Raw genomic sequence first — 20,952 nt, forward strand, 5'->3', positions numbered from 1 at the left:
ATGGCTGCATAAATAATGCTACTGTCCGTGTGCAGTAAGAATATAAACAAATTCTCGCTTCCTAGAAATGGGAACGAGAATGGTCCACCCAAGAACCAAGTGTTTAGTTGTCTTTCAGAAAAAAAGACAAGTAAATCCAAAATATCTTTATCATCATCATCATTACCATTGATTAATCTTTTGTGTTCCTAGATGAGTTTAGCTAGACATACAGGGAGAGTGTCTCTCCTTCCTGAAGCTTGTCCCGAGACTCTCAAGTGCCCACTCTGAGAAAAGTGCTAACGGGAAATGCTTCCCTGTCCTGTACCCTCTGTTGTCCCAGGTCTGTTTGCTTTCATGCTGATAAACCAAAACCCGTTGCCATCAAGTTAATTTTGACTCATAGCAACCCTACAGAACAGAGAACTGCCCCACAGGGTCTCTAATGCTATAATCTTTATGGAAGCAGATGGCCACATCTTTCTCTTGTGGAGTGGCTGGTGGGTTTGAAATGCTGACCTTTCAGTTAGAAGTCGAGCACTTAACCACTGTGCCACCAGGGCTCCTTTTCATGCTGATAAGTTGGCATCAAATACCCATAACTATTCAAATTTGGTGTAACAGAAATCATTTCAGGTTATGCATCAGAAAACCTGGGATCTAGTGTCCTTTCCAAAACCAGCCACATAGCCTTGAGAAGCTAATTTAACATCTTAACTCTTACCATTCTCATATGTAAAATAGGACTACAGCTTCATGATCTTTCTACCTCACGAGATTGTAGTGAGGATTGAGTATACGAGAAATTACTTGTAAATTATGACATGCATTAGATATATAAAGCCGTATCATTACTGATTTCTTTGGGAGCATGCCCTGTTACAATGCACCTGTCACCTGTTCAAGGGCATGCTTAAGAATAAACCATGAAGAAATAACTTCTTTCAGAATTTCAGAAGAGCACTGTAAGAAGCAGAGACATAACTCCTTAGGAAATTTGGCTACATCTAACTGGTAAGGGTCTGATTTGTAATAGCTTAGTTTTAAAATACCAAAGAAACCAAACCCATTGCTGTTGAGTCTATTCCAATTCACAGCAACCTTATAGGACTGAGTAGAACTGCCCCACACGGTTTCCAAGGAACAGCTGGTGGATTCAAACTGCCAACATTTTGGTAAGCAGCCAAACTCTTAACCACTGCGCCACCAGGGCTCCTGCAGTTTTAAAATAGCTATGAAAATCATCATTCCATGTGCTCCAAGGGGAAACCCATAAAGAAAAGGCAAAACCTATAAAGGCTTTGAGAACCTGAACTGTGCTAACCAAGAAAACGCCTTCCAAAATAATACACAATAAAAGCAATGCTCTTTGAAGTATTAGATACAACATTAAGTGCAGAATATTTTTCTGTTACACAGGCACATGGTTTGTATTGAAAGATGTTTACCATCAAAAAAATGCACTTTGAAAGCCAGTGAACTTACGGTAAACTAAACGTGCTGCTCTCAGAACAAACGTGAGAGTTATCATTCACTGGCTCTCTACCACATACCATTACCCCTCCCGTCCCATACTTACATGTCACAACAATCGTTACAATCTGTGTCTTAACAACCATGTTGTGAGCAATATCATCACGCCTACTTTGAAAATGAGGCTCTGAAGCTCCAAAAGGCTTAAGGAATTTGTTCATAAAAACACATCTAGCAGGCAGTGGAGGGAGGATTCAAACTGAGGGGAGAGTCCTCACCTGTCTTCCTACTCGGCTCTCCCGACTAGAGTCACACTGCATTTCATTCAGTGAGTGTTTAGTCATCTTCATTACATGAGTTCACTTTTTTGCATGCTCTGTTGCTAATGGCCATCACTCTAAAGAACTGGTCTACCCAAAGACGGATCACGGTAAATGGTAAGCAAGTACCAATGCCATTGTTACTCTTCCTCCAACAGGGTACCCAGCAAGTTAGAACACAGTGCAGGGAAACAGGCAAAGCACACACAGGCGTGAGCATGCGCTCACACACACATTAAATTCACGCTATGCATTCCAAAGTTCCTATGAGGCTGGAATTGTCAGAAGAGGCAACAGATGCAAATTACCTTACCTGGGTGCATCCTAAAACTAGGTAACAGCAGAGGGAACACAGCTAGATCCCTCCTTTATGCTCCTTAAGGGATCAGTACCGCCAGGTCGTGGTGGGGGAGATAAGGGGAAAGACAGCTGAGGAGCACCTCTATTCAAATTGAGGAAATCATAATGAAGAAGTTAAGCAGCTCTCAAGGCGCATAGAAGTTTTGCCCCAGTATCATCTTACTCAGTTTAGGATCTTGGAAATAGACTTCTCTGAAACTCAGGTTTCAAATCTCTAAGATGAATACAGTTAAGTCCCAGGGTTACAAACTTCTGTAAAGTACAGACAACTTGTACTTACCCTTTAATGTTACGTAAATTTGCCCTCACTTTGATATGACTGAACCAACCCCTATTTACAACAAATTCCTCATCACAATTACCTTCAGTTGCTGCACATGTAGCTTTTAAATTATTGAAAAGGCTTTGAGCCTTTTTTTGCACTAACCAACCCGAAAAAAATCAAACCCATTGCCGTTGAGTTGATTCCGATTCATAGCAACCCTAAAGGACAGAGAAGAACTGCCTCATAGGATTTCCAAGGAGTGGCTGGTGGATTCGAACTGCGGACCTTTTGGTCAGCAGCCTGAGCTCTTAACCACTGCGTCACCAGGGGGCCTCTCGCACTAAAGTAAGGCTAAATAAGAATCATAAGCAATTGTTCCAACTTACCTACAGATTCGATTTAAAGACACAGTTAGGAATGCATCTTGTTTGTAACCCAGGGACTGCCTGTATAGACCAGTGTCAAGATTACAGTGATAAGTACTAGATGCTCTTCCTCAAACTGGGCTCAGGACTACCTATGAGCTGGGGAGAGAAAGATCTACTTTCTACTCTTCCCCTTTAACCTTAGTTCTTTTATGTCCTGCCTGCTGCTCCTTTCTTCTATGCCTATGTCTGAAGAACATTTTGTCATTTTTGAGATCAGTTAAGATACAAAGGACTAGTCTATATTTCTCCTTCCCAACACCACAGATGTGTCATCATTGTTTTATTACCATTTGGAAAGCTTGTGTAGGTAAGAACAGGGGGTAATCTGCAGAGGTCTTTGCCACAGGGTGAGGGAAAGAAAGAAAATTAAAAGTTAGGAAACCATCATAATAAAGATAATGAATCAAATTAGTTGACAGAGGAAAAAGAACAGATTCAGAAGTCGGACCTAGTTAGAAAGTCTACCCATCCCACTAACCAGCTGCAAAGCCTCAGAAAGCCCTTCAAGTCTCCCTTGATTAGCGATGATTGATATGAAGCTCTTAGCAGTGCCTGGCACAGAGTTGGTACTTCGTATTTGGTAACTACGGTTATAAACATCTCCTACTAAGGCAGAAAGCACAAGGGACTTGGCATTTAATTTTTTAAATCCACAAAATTCCTTTCTATCCCTTTGTAATTATGTCCAAGAACACAGAAAATACACTTTTTTTCTCTAAGCGCTCACCTTTTCAATACCGCTGCCCTCTCTAAGCCATTGGTAGATCTTTCCGGAATAATAGGAAGGAGGGAGAGTGAAAAAGCAGGATGAAGGGGGGCGGGGAGGAAAAGAAATGCAAAATTCCATAAAGATCTAAAAGCTCAAGGGACTCTTGCTTGGTATTACTGAGATCATGGAGAAAGCAGATGAGCACATTCTTACTCAGTGTCCCTATCCACTACACCAGAGTTCAAAAACTCAGATGTCTATGGGGACAGGCAAGCAACATAAACAAGCCCAGATGTAAGACAAGAGGAAACTAGAATGTATATCCCATTAAAAACCCCACTGCTGTCGAGTAGATTCTGACTCATAACCACCCCATAGGGCAGAGTAGAACTGCCCCATACGGTTTCCAAGGAGCAAGTGGTAGATTTGAACTGCCAACCTTTGGTTAGCAGCTGAACTCTGAACTAGTCACCGTCATGGCACTGGAATATACATACTCATTTAAAATTATTCAAAAGCAACTTTTTAAAAGGACACTGTACTGCGTGTCACAAACAGAAGAGCTCAACTACTAACCGATAGGTTGGTGGTTCGAATCCACCCAGAGAAGCCTGGAAAAAAGGCCCAGTGACCTGCTTCCAAAAGCTCACAGCCTTGAAAACCTATGGAATGCAGTTCTACTCTGCAACATATGCAACACATTGACCACCGTGATTCAGAATTGACTCAATGGCAACTAGTTTTTTGTTGTTGTTTTGATGCTGGCCAAACAAACTTTTGGGGGCTGTGTTTGATGGCAGCCACCAGTTTAAGGACTGTGGCTCTCTTCATGATACCTTCAAAATACCACTCGACCTAAATAATGTGAGTCATGAAGGAATTTATAGCAATGCCCGGTCATATCAATCAACAACTATTCACTAAATTTCAACTTGTTGGTTAGCCCTGGTACTAAGCGCTGTGGCAGAAGGGGATTTCAAAGATGTTTGGATCAAGTTGAGAGAGACCCACTCTCTCCCCAGGCCAGAGATAACAGAACTTTAAAGCTGGAAGGAAACTTACACCACCACCTACTCCTATACTATTATTTTAAAGCTGAAAGACCTAATGTTTAGCTATGATACATGATTGTTCAAAACTTGCAGAAGGTGTGAGCAAAGCGGGACAAGTCTGAAAAGAACTGAACATTTTCCACAGTGCTCTACCACATCTCACACTCTCCTATTTCAAAAAGAGTCAAAAAACAAAAGTCACCTGTTTCAACAACAGCCTAAAGTCAAAAAACTATTGAACAAAAATGGTCACGGCCCACATGTATTGACTCACGTTCAGAGTAAGACTGAGCAGGGACAATGGAAGCTGATGGTGCACGAAGGAAACATACGAAACCAGCAACTGCCAACATGATGCAAATGATTAATGAACAGATTCTTCTTCATTCTACAACCAGCTTCTATCAGGAAACACAGCTTGACATAATACCTGAATTATGTGGGACAAGACAGCACCGTGAAGACTGAGACACAGAGGTCCTGGGCTGCTAAGTCAGCTAGGGAATTAACTGTTACCTGTTATGCACCAATATTCACCTCCAAATGTATCTGTGAGTTTCTAGGTAGCTAGTGCCCAAGAGATGACTCAATACCAGTAAGCTAGCAAATCTACTGAACTTAAAATATCTTATTATATAGCCATAATGAAATGAGTTAAAATGTTTCTCAACATTTAACTTCTTTTTTCTTTTTGGCATTTCAGTAATGAATTAGACTAATATCACTGTTTAAGGGGAATACCATGGTTGTTTTATGAAAGCATCATATTTTATATTTCTGAAAGTTTTGTTTATTGGTCTACAAATTACTACTGTTCGCTTGCAGTATTCTCCAGGAATTAAATGATTTAAATAAATCGTGTTGACAACAATGAACACAACAAATGGCAAAGGCTCAGGATTTATATGTCTTGATAAACATAGCTGTATCAGCTCCAGAGTAGTTTCTACTCAATTTCATCAGCAATGTGAAATCTATTATAAATGGACCAGTACGGCGGGTTAGATATATAAAAGAAAGGAAGTCTTTTCTTAATGGAGGCTGACATACCATTTGGTTCTCTTGGGGACAATGAGATAAAACATTTAGTTAATGTTCAATTTGGCATCCATATCTGGCTCATGTTGCAGTGGGAGCTAGCATTGCACAATGAGCAGGGGCCTGCCAGAGGTCACCACTCAATGAAGCTTCCCCCTCAGTTAAGGACTGTGCGTGTGATAAACGGGGTAGATGAAAAAGGCTCCCTATCGGCTGGTTCTTCTTCTTCTGTTCTACAACCCAAAAGAACGCTAGTTAAAAACAGACAAAACCACTGTCATTTCCACAGCACCTATTTCTAAACTGCTCAGAGTGCTAGTCAATAACAATACTCTTCAATTATCCAGCTCCTTACAAACCAGAAAAGGTGGCTGCACTTTTTCCCTATCTCTCAAAATAGAGGTAATTGAGAGTCAAAGCAGTCATACCCATCCCACGCTCCTGGCTTCCCTCCTGTCATGAAGAATGGGGCCTCCTACGGAACTTCCACCTACCATTATAAGAACTGCACCACCTCACTGAGTAGGACATCTGAAGTGCCAACAGAGTGCTAGGGTGGTCCATTCAGAATATAACCAAAAGCCTGCATACACTGTTCCAGAGATTCGAGCAGAGTCAAGAGACAAGTCCCCCTGTTAGAAAAGAGAAGCTCTAGAAGTAACTAAAAAGGGGGAAAAAGTGTGTGTGTATGTGCAGAGGGTGGTAGATAATATTTAGAAATTCTGAGTCAGATCATTCTAAGGCTTAAAGCACAGTGTGGTAAATAAAACTTTTTTTTTTTTTTGGTAGTTGATGGTACCAATAATAAATTCAAAGGATTATAGATTATATGGCCTGGTCTCTCATTTTAGAAACCAGGAAACTGAGCCCAAAGCACTGCCTCAAGTTTACGCTGCCATACTGCCAAATATCAGACTAGAATCTAGACCTTCTGATTCTAAACCTAATGTTCTAGTCATTAAAGCTACATTGATTAATGGAAGAGGATAAGCTTCAAAATCCGACCGACATAGTGTGGGTTCAAACTCAGTTTTCCCTTACCTGCTAGTCAAGAACTTCTGACAAGTCACAATCCCTGAGAGTGTCGTTTTTCTTTTACTATCTGTAAAAGGGAGACCAACCTATTTCTTTGTTTATATTGCTACATTTGCCCTTTATAATACTAATGTTAAAAGCCTAGAACAGAGGTTGGCACAGAGAAGGGATAGGATCAATATCAGGTTCTATCATTTTTCAATCATATATTATTACAGAAGAAATATTTGTGTATTATCTGTATACCAAGCACTTTGCTAGGTACTCCAAAGGACGTGGAGAAAAAGAACACCATCTCTTCCTCCAAGAAGCCTACAATCCAGTACATTAACTCAACCAATTAATAAATAGAACCCTTGTAGCATGAAAAGGATAATGAAGCTACTCAAGAATTCAACTTGAACTCAGAAAATGGATATACAATGAAATAAGATTATCTGAGTCAATCTGTAGCACTATTAAAAAAAAATTCAGGTTATCTGGGGGAAAAATTATGTGGTCAAATTCAGGGAACATGCTATACGGTTTTCTCTGTTTTAGTTCTTTATACATCATAAAGCTTTAGGAAGAACTAAGGAAATTTCTCTAATTTATTTGACCATGAAATCCTTTTGTTAGGGAGTGCCATGGATTGAACTGTGTCCCCCCCAAAAAATGTCTGTCAATTTGGCTAGGCCATGATTCCCAGTATTGTGTGATTGTCCACCATTCTGTCACCTGATGTGAATTTTCTGTGTGTTGTAAAGCCTATCTCTATGATGTTGATGAGGTGGGATTAGCGGCAGTTACGTTAATGGGGAAGGACTCAATTTACAAGATCAGGTTTTGTCTTAAGCCAATCTCTTTTGAGACATAAAAGAGAGAAGCAGGCAGAGAGACATGGGGACCTCATAAGCACATCTTTTGGACCCAGGGCCCCTGTTCTGAGAAGCTCCTAGTGCAGGGACAACTGATGACAAGTACCTTCCTCCAGAGTTGACACAGAGAGAAAAGCCTTTCCCCATAGCTGGCACCATGAATTTGGACTTCTAGCCTCTAGACTGTAAGAGAATCAACATCTGTTTGTTGAAGCCATCCACTTGTGGTACTTCTCTTATAGCAGCACTAGATAACTAATACAGGGGGTGCTGCAAAAGATCACGGCAGAGTGGAACGAGCTTTGGGAAAGCCTGATTTAGAACATTCTGATATAGACAACAGAGGCAGAAGAACAGCAGAAACATTAGTTAAACAGTCATCCTCAAAGGTTAAGGCAAACCTCTCAAAGAAGTCCTCAACCAAAAAAGCCCGAGGGCCACTCTAAATTTGAGTTGCCTAATCATAAAAAGAGACTTATGACATGTACTGAGCATGTGGTACATAACCTGTACCATTGGGTGTACATCATATTGAACAATCCTAGAAGGAGTAGCATGATCAAAGAATTATTATTATTGTACAGTTGCTAAAACTGACAAAACTAAATCCCAGAGAGACTGATTAATTTTCAAGATCACAGTACAATGTCACAGTGCAAGAATTTGAACCCAATTCTAACCCCCAAACTCAAGTTCTTTCACACTGTATTCATGCTGCCATCCACTGAGGTCATTACCAGATCCACTGAGACTGGGGGAACCCCCAAATCTATTGCCCAGATATAATCTTTAAACCTTGAAACAAAACTATCCTATGAAACCATAGTTAAACTAAATAACAGCTTAGCCCAATTAATAATGTGTATTTACCTTGAGCACTGTGCTTTTATAAAGAATTAGCTATATGAGTTCAAACTGACAACAGTTCATCTAAAGTACCGCTTAAAACTTTAAGGGGCAGAGAGTCTAAATTAATGGTAATTAAACAAATTGGGTAGAGATAGTGAAAATGGTGACACAATGTGAAGTATGTAACAAATGTCACTGAACTGTACATGCAGAAATTATGAATGGATGTATGTTTGGCTGTATATATTGCCACCAAAAATAAAGAAAAATCATTGAATCTCACGCATAAAATAATACCACACCTGATTGTCTGGCTACAATATAGGAAAAGATCAGATACACAGGGAAAAAAGAAAAAAAACAAACCCACTGCTATCAAGTTGATTCTGACTCATAACGACCCTATAGGACAGAATAGAACTGCCCCATAGAGTTTCCAAGGAGTGCCTGGCAGATTCGAACTGCTGACCTCTTGGTTAGCAGCCGTAGTACTTAACTACTACGCCACCAGCGTTTCCAAAGGTTTTATAAAACATCTGTGATTGTGATTTTCAAATCCTTTCTCCTAAGCTACCTCAAGGAACTATTTGTTCCTTGGGAAAATTAGTTTTATCATACGTCTTAGTATGGCTTGTCTGAACTGTGTTTCTATGGTGTAGGAGCCCCCAAAACTGAGGCACTTGACCCTAACAAAATGGCTAGTCTGGCTCTGAGTCAGGACTCTAAATGTTTACTAACTTCTCTAACATTCAGTGGCTTTTGTACAGACTTAAAAGCCTGTAACTAGGAAACATTTCTCTTTGTGAGTAAGCCAAGAATAAGGGAAGAATGTTCCTTCGAGGGTCCTGATGCCCTTAAATTTACCAGACATGTCCAGAGCCAACTGCTCTCAAAAAACGTATTGTTTCCCTAGCTGTTTTTTTAAACCTAATGTCCTCGGAAAGAAATACTTCATAATCATTTTGTGGCCACTGTACACCACTATAGTCACTACTTCTGCAATTATCCTGTATAACCAACCCAATAACCCACATATGTACTCCAAACCAACACCCCTTGTTTTCCTGCTTTGAGATACCCTGCCTCTAACTATTTTACCTCACCAAGCACCAATCACAGAGTTGCAGTTAGTTCCTGATTTTGCCAGAAATTGTACCCTCTTCCCCTCCCCTTCTCAGGAGCATTTGTTTCACTTTATGAGATCAGATGTGCCATGGATTGAGTTATGTTCCTCCAAAAATGTGTGTATCAACTTGGTTAGGCCATTAGTCCCAGTATTGTGTGGTTGTCCTTCATTTTGTGATTGTAATTTTATGTTGAAAGGATTAGGGTGAGATTGTAACACCACCCTCACTCAGGTCACCTCCCTGGTCCAATGTAAAGGGAGCTTCCCTGATGTGTGGTCTGCACCACCTTTTATCTCTCAAGAGATAAAAGGAAAGGAAGCAAGCAGAGAGTTGGGGACCTCATACCACCAAGAAAGCTGTGCCAGGAGCAGCACGCGTCCTTTGGACCTGAGGTTCCTTGCTGAGATGCTCCCAGACCAAGGGAAGACTGATGACAAGAACCTTCCTCCAGAGACAACAGAGAGAAGCCTTCTCCTGGAGCCAGTGCCCTGAATTCAGACTTCTAGCCTACTGGACTGTGAGAGAATAGGCTTCTCTTTGTTAAAGACATCCACTTGAGGTATCTCTGTTATAGCAGCACTAGATGACTAAAACGTTTCCCGGGTCCAAACTGTTTTCCAACCTTCGACAAATCTCTGTGTTTTCACTCCAATAGAGTACACATTCATCACTACCCAATGGTCATGAACTTGCCGAGTAAATGGGCAGCACATGCAAAAGACTTCTCAGGTAAGTTAGAACCTGCCAAGGTAAGGTGTTGCCTTCTCAAAAATGAAGATGGTAGCACAGAAGTATCCAAAATTGAAAAAATGAGCCAGATGATGCTGAGTTTCACGAACTGATCACAAAGCTCCAGGAACACTTGGCAGAGTTAGAGCTTGCCCAAGGAAGGGCACACTCAGTCAAATTTCAAGAAAAAATTTTGCTGCGGTTACATTATAAATGACATGAAATAGTGAAGAAAATGTTTGGCCTGCCTGCACTCTCCCACTGGAGATTTGAATAGAAAAGTCAGCCAAGTGCTTTGAGGTTGTGTATAAGGTATATAAACACAAGGCACTAGGAACTGATTCATTCAAGTCATCAATAAATCTTGGCTTTTGAATTATGAAGGGAACATGTATGTAGGTTGCTATGCATTTTGAAAAGTTGGTCCCAGGGCCAAGCCCCATGCCCTTTCCACAGTGGAGCACTCAACATTTGTCAGCTGCAGAGATGCATGAGATTAAAAACTCCAGGCTCCCCCATTTACCAGCCTTGGGACTTTAGGTTAAAATAGTCAAACCCCCTCTTAAATTATTTTAGGTGGTAAGGTTTCCATTTTGCGTGTGGGGGAGGGGGGAAGCAAAACAAGTGACTTCCCTATAAATCTACGGACAAAGGGAGAATAGAAAGCTCATTTTTGGTTCTTTCTTTATTGACTCATGCGGCTTCTTTAAACTCTGAAAACATTCCATATGCTAAGCAAAGTAAGTCAATCACAAAATGCCAAATATTGCATGATTTCACTTACATGAAATGCCTAAGATAGGCAAATGCATAAAGACCAGAGTCTATAGTGGTAATCAGGTGCAGGAGGGAGGAGACAACAGGGAATCATTGTTTAGGAGGCATTGAATTTCTGTTCATGATGATGGAAAATTTGGCAACAGAGACCGTGATGGTTACACAACATGATTAACATAATGAGTTTCACCAAATTGCACACGTGAAAAATCCTGAATTGGCAAGTGCTGGGTATATTTTATATATATATATATATATATATATATATATATCTTTACGACAATAAGAAAGTTAAAAACAAAAAATTAAATATGATACATATCAATTTTTGTATATGATGACTACTTTTTCCAAGTGTTTTAAACTGGAAACCCTTCTTATTATAGAAAGGCGTGCGACCTATAGGCAGAGAAAGAAAATTTAACAGGCAATGAAGGCTACAGATAGACATCACATAAGAAAATGAGAATCAAAACAGCAGTTCTACCACCCATTGTCTTCCATTAGCCCTGTAACAAGAGATGGACTTTGTTATTTTTTAGCATAAAACAGAGATTATATTCAGTGAGTACTTTTTGTCGTTTGCTTTATGAAGTGCATCTCTTCTGATTGGTTGCTGTTGCTATCAATATAGTTGGGTTTTGTTTGGGTTTGGTTCGGTTTTTAGATACTGGCCGAGAACAGGTGTTAATTAAAGCGTAGGGCCAGACAGGTGAAATGGCCCAGAGTCGGGACAGTGGCAAAGGAGACAGCACGTGGTCCGGCTGGAGTACATGCTTGTGACTCAGCCTTAGCAGGTAGAAGTCACACTGGAAGACAAGACCACTGCTGCCAGATTTTCCAGAATTTTAGCAGTTAGAAATCCAGATTTTTTTTTATGCAGAAATCTCTGTATGTTAAAATATCTACTTCTTATTCAATGTTTAAATGCTGTGTTTGCCAAACAAACACTTCTCTATGTCAGATCAGGGGTAAGAGTTGCCAGTTTCCTATAGAGGGTTGTCATCTGGGAGAATTCCAAACAAGGAATAAACTGTACAGATTGGGTAAACTGGGTACAACCACCACCCCCACCACATGGCAAGACTTTTGGCAGTTAGGTATCAATCATGAATATGGAGCAAAAAAACATATTTTCAAAGTTTACTGGTAATATCAATAAGGCAGATAACTCTTTAGAGCATATCATTCTTAAAGCTAAAAAAGAAATAGAACATAATTATCAACACTTTCACGTTTACTGGAGTCCTGGTGGTGCAGTAGTTAAAGCAACTGACTGCTAACCAGAAGCCTGGTGGCTCAAAACCACGAGGTGCTCCATGGGAGAAAGATGTGGCAGTCTGCTTCCGTAGAGATTTACATCCTCAGAAACCCTATGGGGTCACTGTGAGTTGGAATCAACTCAACAGCAGTGGGTTGTTTGGGTCTGGTCACCTTTACTATTGCCCATCATACCTTGGTCTAACCCATATTCTAAATTTGATCCACATCCTCTTTGCCTTCCCATCCCCAACCTTTTCTTAGTTTGAGATGTAAGATCACAGGGCTTCTGTAGAGATGACACAACGTAATATGGGTAATATGCCTAGACAATGTCTAGCACACAGTAACAACTCAAAAATTGTTAGCAACCACTGTTACTGTTACTGTGAATATTTTTTAGTTATCAAAGCCCTCACAGGCTTGTCTACAACTTGGAGAAAGCTATGGCGAAGTCTTACAACTCAGATGTTATCTAAAAGTGCTTGAAGAATCACTTTTAGAATTACCCTCTTTAACAATCTGCTTCTGAAATTATTCCCCATCAATTTTAGTCCCTCTGAGACAGCTGAGAACCTCTTACACATCAAAACAAAGACAAAGACAGAGAAGCCTCTGTAGGCCATTTTGCAACAAGGAGGTAATGGTCTCCACCTCTCTGTTTCCCTCAGGAGACAGAAGTACTTTTCTACTTTTTTTGTTTCTTTTTGAGATGGACGTGTTCCCTCTTTCTAATTACTACTTAAATCATGCTGTGCAGGTGTGGCTTGAACCCATCCACAATACTACATGACTTGCAATAACTTCACGTATAACCCAACACACAGCACCTCCAAGATCCCACAGGCCCTCCTACAAGTTAACCTGTTTCTTTTAAAAGAAAAAAAAAAGTGTATTATCACTTAATAAAAAGAATATTTGATCCACAAATTCATTAAATTAGCAAGGAATGAAGGTAGCACTAAATAAGCAAGAAGATTTGTTTAATTTTGCTACTGTCACTCCCGATTCAATAATTAGTTTACGTGAAGGTAAGACTCTGAAGTTCCTGTCACAGGCACTGCAAGCAAATGCCAAACACAAGGCAACGGCAATTAGACGGCAGGCCAAGGGGAGGATCCGTGAGTCTTTCTGGGCTTCACAAAGGAGGGTCAAGGAGGCAATTTCCAGGCATTCCCTGGGGATACTGAATGGCTCAGCACAACTCAGTCCCCTTACTGGGATTCCTTTTTTAAGGGCCTCAATCTGTGTGGCATCAAATTGCAGGGATGTAGTGAGACACGCTGGCTTAGGCGTGAACAGGACTAAGCCGAACCAAGTAATTTACACTGTGCATAGGAAAAGCCACTTCGAAGACTACTTCATACAAACAGCAAAGTCTAAGTACTCTCTTTCCTTGTCTTCTTATTGGTTTTAAAAATAAAACAATTGTTTTCCCAATCAAATCATATGCATTTACAGAATTTTTTCAAAAAAAGGAATTGAGATCTATTAAAAACAGAATTCAAGGCTTTCAACCTCAGGACAGATCCAGTGCCCACGGGCAGGTGTAGGCGGCAGATGTTACCTAGTTAAAACTTCAACAAAAGGCATATATTCACTTCAGCACAAGAGAAAGCTAAATATCAGTCTCACATAACCAGTTCAGTAGAATCAAAGAGATATACCTGCAGGTTTTCAATTTCTTGTTTGTGTTCTCTCTTCAAGTGTAAAATAGCAGCTTGGTACTCTGTAAGATCACAAAAGAAGCCAATTACAAAGAAGCACAAAATTCAAGTGGCATCTCCGAGATGCTCTCTTATAAGTAAACTGAGCAAATAAATGCCACAATTAGACATTAGCTGGACAACAGATGTTGAAAATTGAGGCAAGTGGCTCAGAAAAGAACCAAGTTTTCCTTCCTTTCCACAAATCCTGAATTATGAGAAGGCTGAAATTAAGTAGACAGGAGAGGGTTAAAAAAAAAAAAGAAAAAAAAAAAAATGATGGGTGTTCCAGATAAAGACTGGGTCACATGTTTGTCTTCAAGGAGGAGATGGAAGCTAAGGCCTCACAGAGAACAAATACAGACGTGTTAAGAGCAGACACACAGGAAATAAAACTTTCTATGTGAAATCACACACTCTATTTTTACCTCTGTTTCCCCCCAAAATAAATAAATAATTTAAATAAAAAATCTCTATTTGAATGCAAGACTAAGTAAGCATCTAAGGGTGATTTTAATCTTTAGATAGCCTCATCAAGTCAAGACTATTTGTCATTTTCATGGAGACTCTAGAGTGGGTTGAAGCTGAAAGGAGGACGAAAATAGATTTCTGGTCCAATTTTAGTCTCAGTCTAATCATGTTTATTCCAACATAAGTCCGACATGTGCACAAGAACTTCAGCCAACCACTAAACTTATCATCCACTGGTTAAGCATTTAGTAGCCAAGGCAACTCTATTTCCAGCAGAGCAGCTAAGCATGGTAGGGTCACAGAACTATCCAGGCTGCAGAGAACCACAAAGCAAAATGCCAGCAGTACACATTTTTGTGGGACAGGCCAGTATTTCACAAATGTTTTTGGAGTGGTAAATATGAGTAAGTAAGAAGTCAGTTACACCTCATTTAAAACATGTGGAAAGAGCCTATTTCTCCAAGTGAATTTCAGAAATCAGGCATGAATGTTTAGGTTCCAATTCAATAGTGGATGAGGGAAATATCTAGTAAAGCCACAACAGGAAAGGGGTGTTGCTGCTGATAGTTAGGACTAACCCCACCACTGCTTCTGTGGGGAATGTGCTTCACTGAGCTGTGAATCCATCACCAAGTTCTGTGGGCTCTATATCCAAACCATATCTTGAATCAAACCACTTCTCAACATTTCCACGGCCACCATTATAAACATTACCACCATCATCTTTCCTCTGGACTGCTGCAGTAACCTTCTAATGTGATTTGTCTGCTTTTACTCTTACCAACATGTATAATCCATTCTCCTCACAGCTGCCTGAGTATTCTGTTAAAGACATGAACCAGATCATCTCATCCCTGGCTTTCCAAAGCATTTAGACTGAAATCAAAACTCCTTTCTGCAGCCCATAAGGCCTTTCATGACCTGTCTCCTATGTGCCTCTTCCCTGTTATTTCATACCACTCTTTCCCCTTGCTCATTATACTCCAGGCATACTGGCTTTCTTGCTATTCCTTCAACTTGTGAAGTTCTTTTCTACCTCAAAGTCTTTGCTATTATTGGAGACAATAATAACAGATTATATTTATTAAGCATTAATGATATATCAGGTATTAGTCTAAGTGCTTCACATTTATTAACTTCTTTAACCCCAAAATAATCCTATAAGGTAGGTTCTATCATTTTTCCCATTGCAGATGAGGAAGCTGATTCATAGAGAGGTTAAGTAGATTGTCCAAGAACGCAAAATGAGTTGAAGAGGTAGACAATATGCGTAATGGGGTGGGAGTAGGAGGAAAAGTAAAGAATGATGTACTCCTTTGTACAATGCCTAGATCTCCTTCAAGTTTGTTCTGAGAGACTTCTGTTACCAGGAATATGGCAGGTTAGGTCACCCACTAACCATTCCACTGAAATTCTTAAAAGAATTAAAAGGAGTTCACAAGACAATAAAGAATTACCAAGCCAAAATCTAGAGGAAAATGGAATCTTAGGTAATTTGAGAAGTGAAGCTGCTTTTGCCACTGTGGCATGTGGCACACCTGAACTTTGGTTTTTATGGCACTGCAGAATAACCAAGTCAAGAGGCAAAGTCCAGGCTCTTCTAAACACTGTGAGTCTACAAAAAGAACCTTTACCCTAAAACTGGGACCCAAAAGGGTTATTGCCTCAAAATAAGCCTGAATCAGAAATAAATCTGTTCCACCCACTCCCTAAAAAAATAAACCAAACCCACTACCATCAAGTCAATTTTGACTTATAGCGACCCTACAGGACTGAGTAGAACTGCCCCACAGAATTCCAAAGGAGCACCTAGTGGAATCACACTAATGACCTTTTGGTTAGCAGCCACAGCACTTAACCACTATGCTACCAGGGTTTCCACTCACTCCTTACGGGAACACCCTCACTTAAGGAATGTGAAAGGTTATCCTTAAGGCAGAAGGAAAGAGATTCCAGAAAGAATGCCTGATTTTTAAGAAAATAAATAGTAAAAAAAGTACTAAATAAAAATATATAGGTCGATCTAAATACACATGTACTGGGTAACAGAAAAACAATATTTTGTAATATTTAAAAAAAAAAGATTCAATTTAAATTGTGATGATAATGGTAACTAAACTGGAAGAGAAAATACAGAGTTAAAGTGTTCTAAGGAATTTTCTAGGGTGATGGTAATAATATTGACTACAGATAACTTCAGATTTTTATAGGCTAAAGAAGCATGTTATAATTTCTAGGGAAACCAACTGAAATAACAGAAATATAGTGCATACACTCAAATTTTTAGAGAAAGTAAATAAAAAAGCAATCAATTCTAAATAAGGCAAGATGAGAAAATAAAGATACCTAGGCTAGGTAGGACAAATAGAAAGTATAATAAACCTGTTGCCTTCGAGTCAATTCCGACTCATAGCAATCCTATAGCTATAGAACTGCCCCATGGGGTTTCTAAGGAGCGCCTGGTGGATTCAAACTGCCAACTTTTTGGTTATCAGCCATAGCTCTTAAACACTGCACCACCAGGGTCTCCGAAAGCCTAATATATGATGTAAATATACACTCAAATCTATCCATAACTACAATAAAATAAAAAATTACAATAAAAGTAAGTGCATCAGGGGAGGGGGGCCAAGATGGCGGACTAGGTGGACGCTCCCGCGGATCCCTCTTGCAACAAAGACTCGGAAAAACAAGGGAATCGATCACATACATAACAATCTATGAACTCTGAACAACAAGCACAGACTTAGAGACGGAGGACGAACAAATACGGGCAGACAGCGACTGTTTTCAGAACTAGGAGCCAGCGCACCAGGCAGGTGACCTTCGGAGCTCGATCTGGGGCAGAGCCCAGGGGGGCAGACGGCACAGAAAGGGGGCCCACCCCTTCCCCCCCGAACCCATCCCGGGAGGAAGCCTAGCAGGTTGGCGCGGGCGGCGTAGGGGCGCAGCCGGAGGGAGAAACACCCGGGAGGCAGTGACTGATCTGAGAGGGGGGAGAACAGCGTCCCAGCTGGGGTGCCGTGCCGTCCGCCGGGAGTTAGGCGAGAAACCGACGGGGCGCGCGGGGGGGGGGGGGGTCAGCTGTGTTTCCCTGGAGTGACCCCAGGGCGGGGCCCACGCGTTCGTGCGGGAGGACGCGCACCCAGTCCGCGCGTGTGGCACGGCACACCAGAGGGAGAAATCCCCGGAGGTGTCTGGTCTCAAAACAGGGAAAGCAGCATCCCAGACGGGGAGCCATTCCGCTGCGATCTGGGAACACGCGCGCGCACGTGCGCGCGCGGGCGGGGCATGAGCGCGGGGTCCATTTTTATTACCCTGAATTGACCCAGAGGGCGGGACCACCTGGTCGTGCGAGTGACGCCCTCCCAGTTTGCGCGAGAGGTGTGGCACACTGGAAGGAGAAGTCCCCGGGAGGAACTGATTGGTCCCAAAGCGCAGAAAGTAGCGTCCCAGAGTGCCGCCCTGCTGGGGCTTGGGCGCGCGCACGAGCGGGCCGTGAGCGCGGAGTCCATTTTTATTGCCCTGAATTGACCCAGGGGGCGGGCCCACCTGGCCGTGCGGAGGAACTGATTGGTCCCAAAGCGCAGAAAGTAGCGTCCCAGACAGAGTGCCGCCCTGCTGGGGCTTGGGCGCGCGCGGGCGGGGCGTGAGCGCGGAGTCCATTTTTATCGCCCTGAATTGACCCAGGGGGCGGGCCCACCTGGCCGTGCGGAGGAACTGATTGGTCCCGAAGCGCAGAAAGTAGCGTCCCAGACGGGGTTCCGTCCTGCCGGGGCTTGGGCGCGCGCACTAGCGGGGCGTGAGCATGGAGTCCATTTTTATTGCCCTGAATTGACCCAGGGGGCGGGCCCACCTGGCCGTGCAGGTGACGCCAACCCAGTTCGCGCGAGAGGTGTGGCGCTCCGGAAGGAGAAGTCCCGGGGAGGAAGTGACTGGTTCCCGAACAGGGAAAGCAGCGTCTCAACCCGGAAGTCATCCCGCTGGGATTTGGGCGCGCGCACAGGCGGGGCGTGACCGCGGGATCTAATTATAATCGCCTGAATAGACCCTGGGGGCGGGCCCACCCGTTCGTGCGGGAAACGCCCACCCAGTGCCCACGAGCGGTGCCGCGCACCGGAGGAAGTCCCCAGGAGGAAGGGACTGGTTTCCGAGCAAGGAAAGCAGTGTCCTAGCCAGGGACCCGTCCAGCCCGGATTTTGGCGAACGGGGGCGGAGCGTGAACGTGGTGTTCAGCTCTATATTCTGTGGTGCTACACTCCTAGCTCTCAGATCCCTCCCCCACCCTCCCCAGGCGACCCCATTAACATCCGAATACCCGGAGCCAGAGAGAGAATTCAGATAGGGATCTGACTGCATTTTTTTTTAGCTGACTACTTGGAAAATCTAGTTTCCCAGTGATGGCTCGGAGACAGCAGTCCATATCAAACCACATAAAGAAACAGACCATGACAGCTTCTCCAACCCCCCAAACAAAAGAATCAAAATCTTTCCCAAATGAAGATACAATCCTGGAATTATCAGATACAGAATATAAAAAACTAATTTACAGAATGCTTAAAGATATCACAAATGAAATTAGGATAAATGCAGAAAAAGCCAAGGAACACACTGATAAAACTGTTGAAGAACTCAAAAAGATTATTCAAGAACATAGTGGAAAAATTAACAAGTTGCAAGAATCCATAGAGAGACAGCATGTAGAAATCCAAAAGATTAACAATAAAATTACAGAATTTGACAATGCAATAGAAAGTCAGAGGAGCAGACTCGAGCAATTAGAATGTAGACTGGGACTTCTGGAGGACCAGGGAAACAACACCAACATAGCTGGAAAAAAATCAGATAAAAGAATTAAAAAAAATGAAGAACCCCTAAGAATCATGTGGGACTCTATCAAGAAGGATAACTTGCGAGTGATTGGAGTCCCAGAACAGGGAGGGGGGACAGAAAACACAGAGAAAATAGTTGAAGAACTCCTGACACAAAACTTCCCTGACATCATGAAAGAAGAAAGGATATCTATCCAAGATGCTCATCGAACCCCATTTAAGATTGATCCAAAAAGAAAAACACCAAGACATATCATCATCAAACTTGCCAAAACCAAAGACAAACAGAAAATTTTAAAAGCAGCCAGGGAGAAAAGAAAGGTTTCCTTCAAGGGAGAATCAATAAGAATAAGTTCAGACTACTCAGCAGAAACCATGCAGGCAAGAAGGGAATGGGACGACATATACAGAGCACTAAACGAGAAAAACTGCCAACCAAGGATCATATATCCAGCAAAACTCTCTCTGAAATATGAAGGAGAAATTAAGATATTTACAGATAAACACAAGTTTAGAGAATTTGCAAAAACTAAACCAAGACTGCAAGAAATGCTAAAGGAGATTGTTTGGCCTGATGACCAATAATATCAGGTACCAGCACAATACAAGGTCACAAAACAGAACGTCCTGATATCAACGCAACTCAAACAGGGAAAGCACAAAAACAAACAAATTAAGACTAATTCTAAAAAATAAATAAATAAACAAAATAATACACACAACAGGAAATCATGGAAATCAATAGCTAAACGATCAAAATAATCAAAAAGAGGGACTAAATATAGGAGGCATTGAACTGCCAGATGGAGAGTGATACAAGGCGAAATAGAAGGATACAAGTTAGGTTTTTACTTAGAAAAATAGGGGTAAATAAAAAGGTAACCACAAAAAGGAATATCAATTCCATAACTCAAGAAAAAAGCCAAGAAAAACGTAACGACTCAATAAACACAAAGTTAAACATTATGAAAATGAGGATCTCACAAGCTACTAAGAAAAACGTCTCAGCACAAAAAAGCATGTGGAAAAATGAAATGGCCAACAACACACATAAAAAGGCATCAAAATGACAGCACTAAAAACTTACTTATCTATAATTACGCTGAATGTAAATGGACTAAATGCACCAATAAAGAGACAGAGAGTCACGGACTGGATAAAAAAACACGATCCATCTATATGCTGCCTACAAGAGACACACCTTAGACTTAGAGACACAAACAAACTAAAACTCAAAGGATGGAAAAAAATATATCAAGCAAACAATAAGCAAAAAAGAAGAGGAGTAGCAATATTAATTTCTGACAAAATAGACTTTAGACTTAAATCCGCCACAAAGGATAAAGAAGGACACTATATAATGATAAAAGGGACAATTGATCAGGAAGACATAACCATATTAAATATTTACGCACCTAATGACAGGGCTGCAAGATACATAAATCAAATTTTAACAGAATTGAAAAGTGAGATAGACACCTCCACATATATAGTAGGAGACTTCAACACACCACTTTCGGAGAAGGACAGGACATCCAGTAAGAAGCTCAATAGAGACACGGAAGACCTACTTACAACAATCAACCAACTTGACCTCATTGACTTATACAGAACTCTCCACCCAACTGCTGCAAAATATACTTTTTTTTCTAGCGCACATGGAACATTCTCTAGAATAGACCACA

The 20,952-nt window shown here is 41.4% G+C and overlaps 1 protein-coding gene across 1 annotated transcript in view; it reads right to left on the reverse strand.

The window, feature by feature from the left end:
* LOC100656530 (formin-1) overlaps positions 1–20,952 on the reverse strand; it is a 381,454-nt gene that overhangs the window by 275,460 nt on the left and 85,042 nt on the right. Inside the window, exon 3 of the mRNA XM_003418636.4 lies at positions 13,926–13,987. Within this exon, the coding sequence (XP_003418684.1) occupies positions 13,926–13,987 (62 nt within the window). The remainder of the gene's footprint in view (positions 1–13,925; positions 13,988–20,952) is intronic.

Source organism: Loxodonta africana, chromosome 10 (genome assembly GCF_030014295.1).
Source record: "Loxodonta africana isolate mLoxAfr1 chromosome 10, mLoxAfr1.hap2, whole genome shotgun sequence".
NCBI lineage: Eukaryota > Metazoa > Chordata > Mammalia > Proboscidea > Elephantidae > Loxodonta > Loxodonta africana.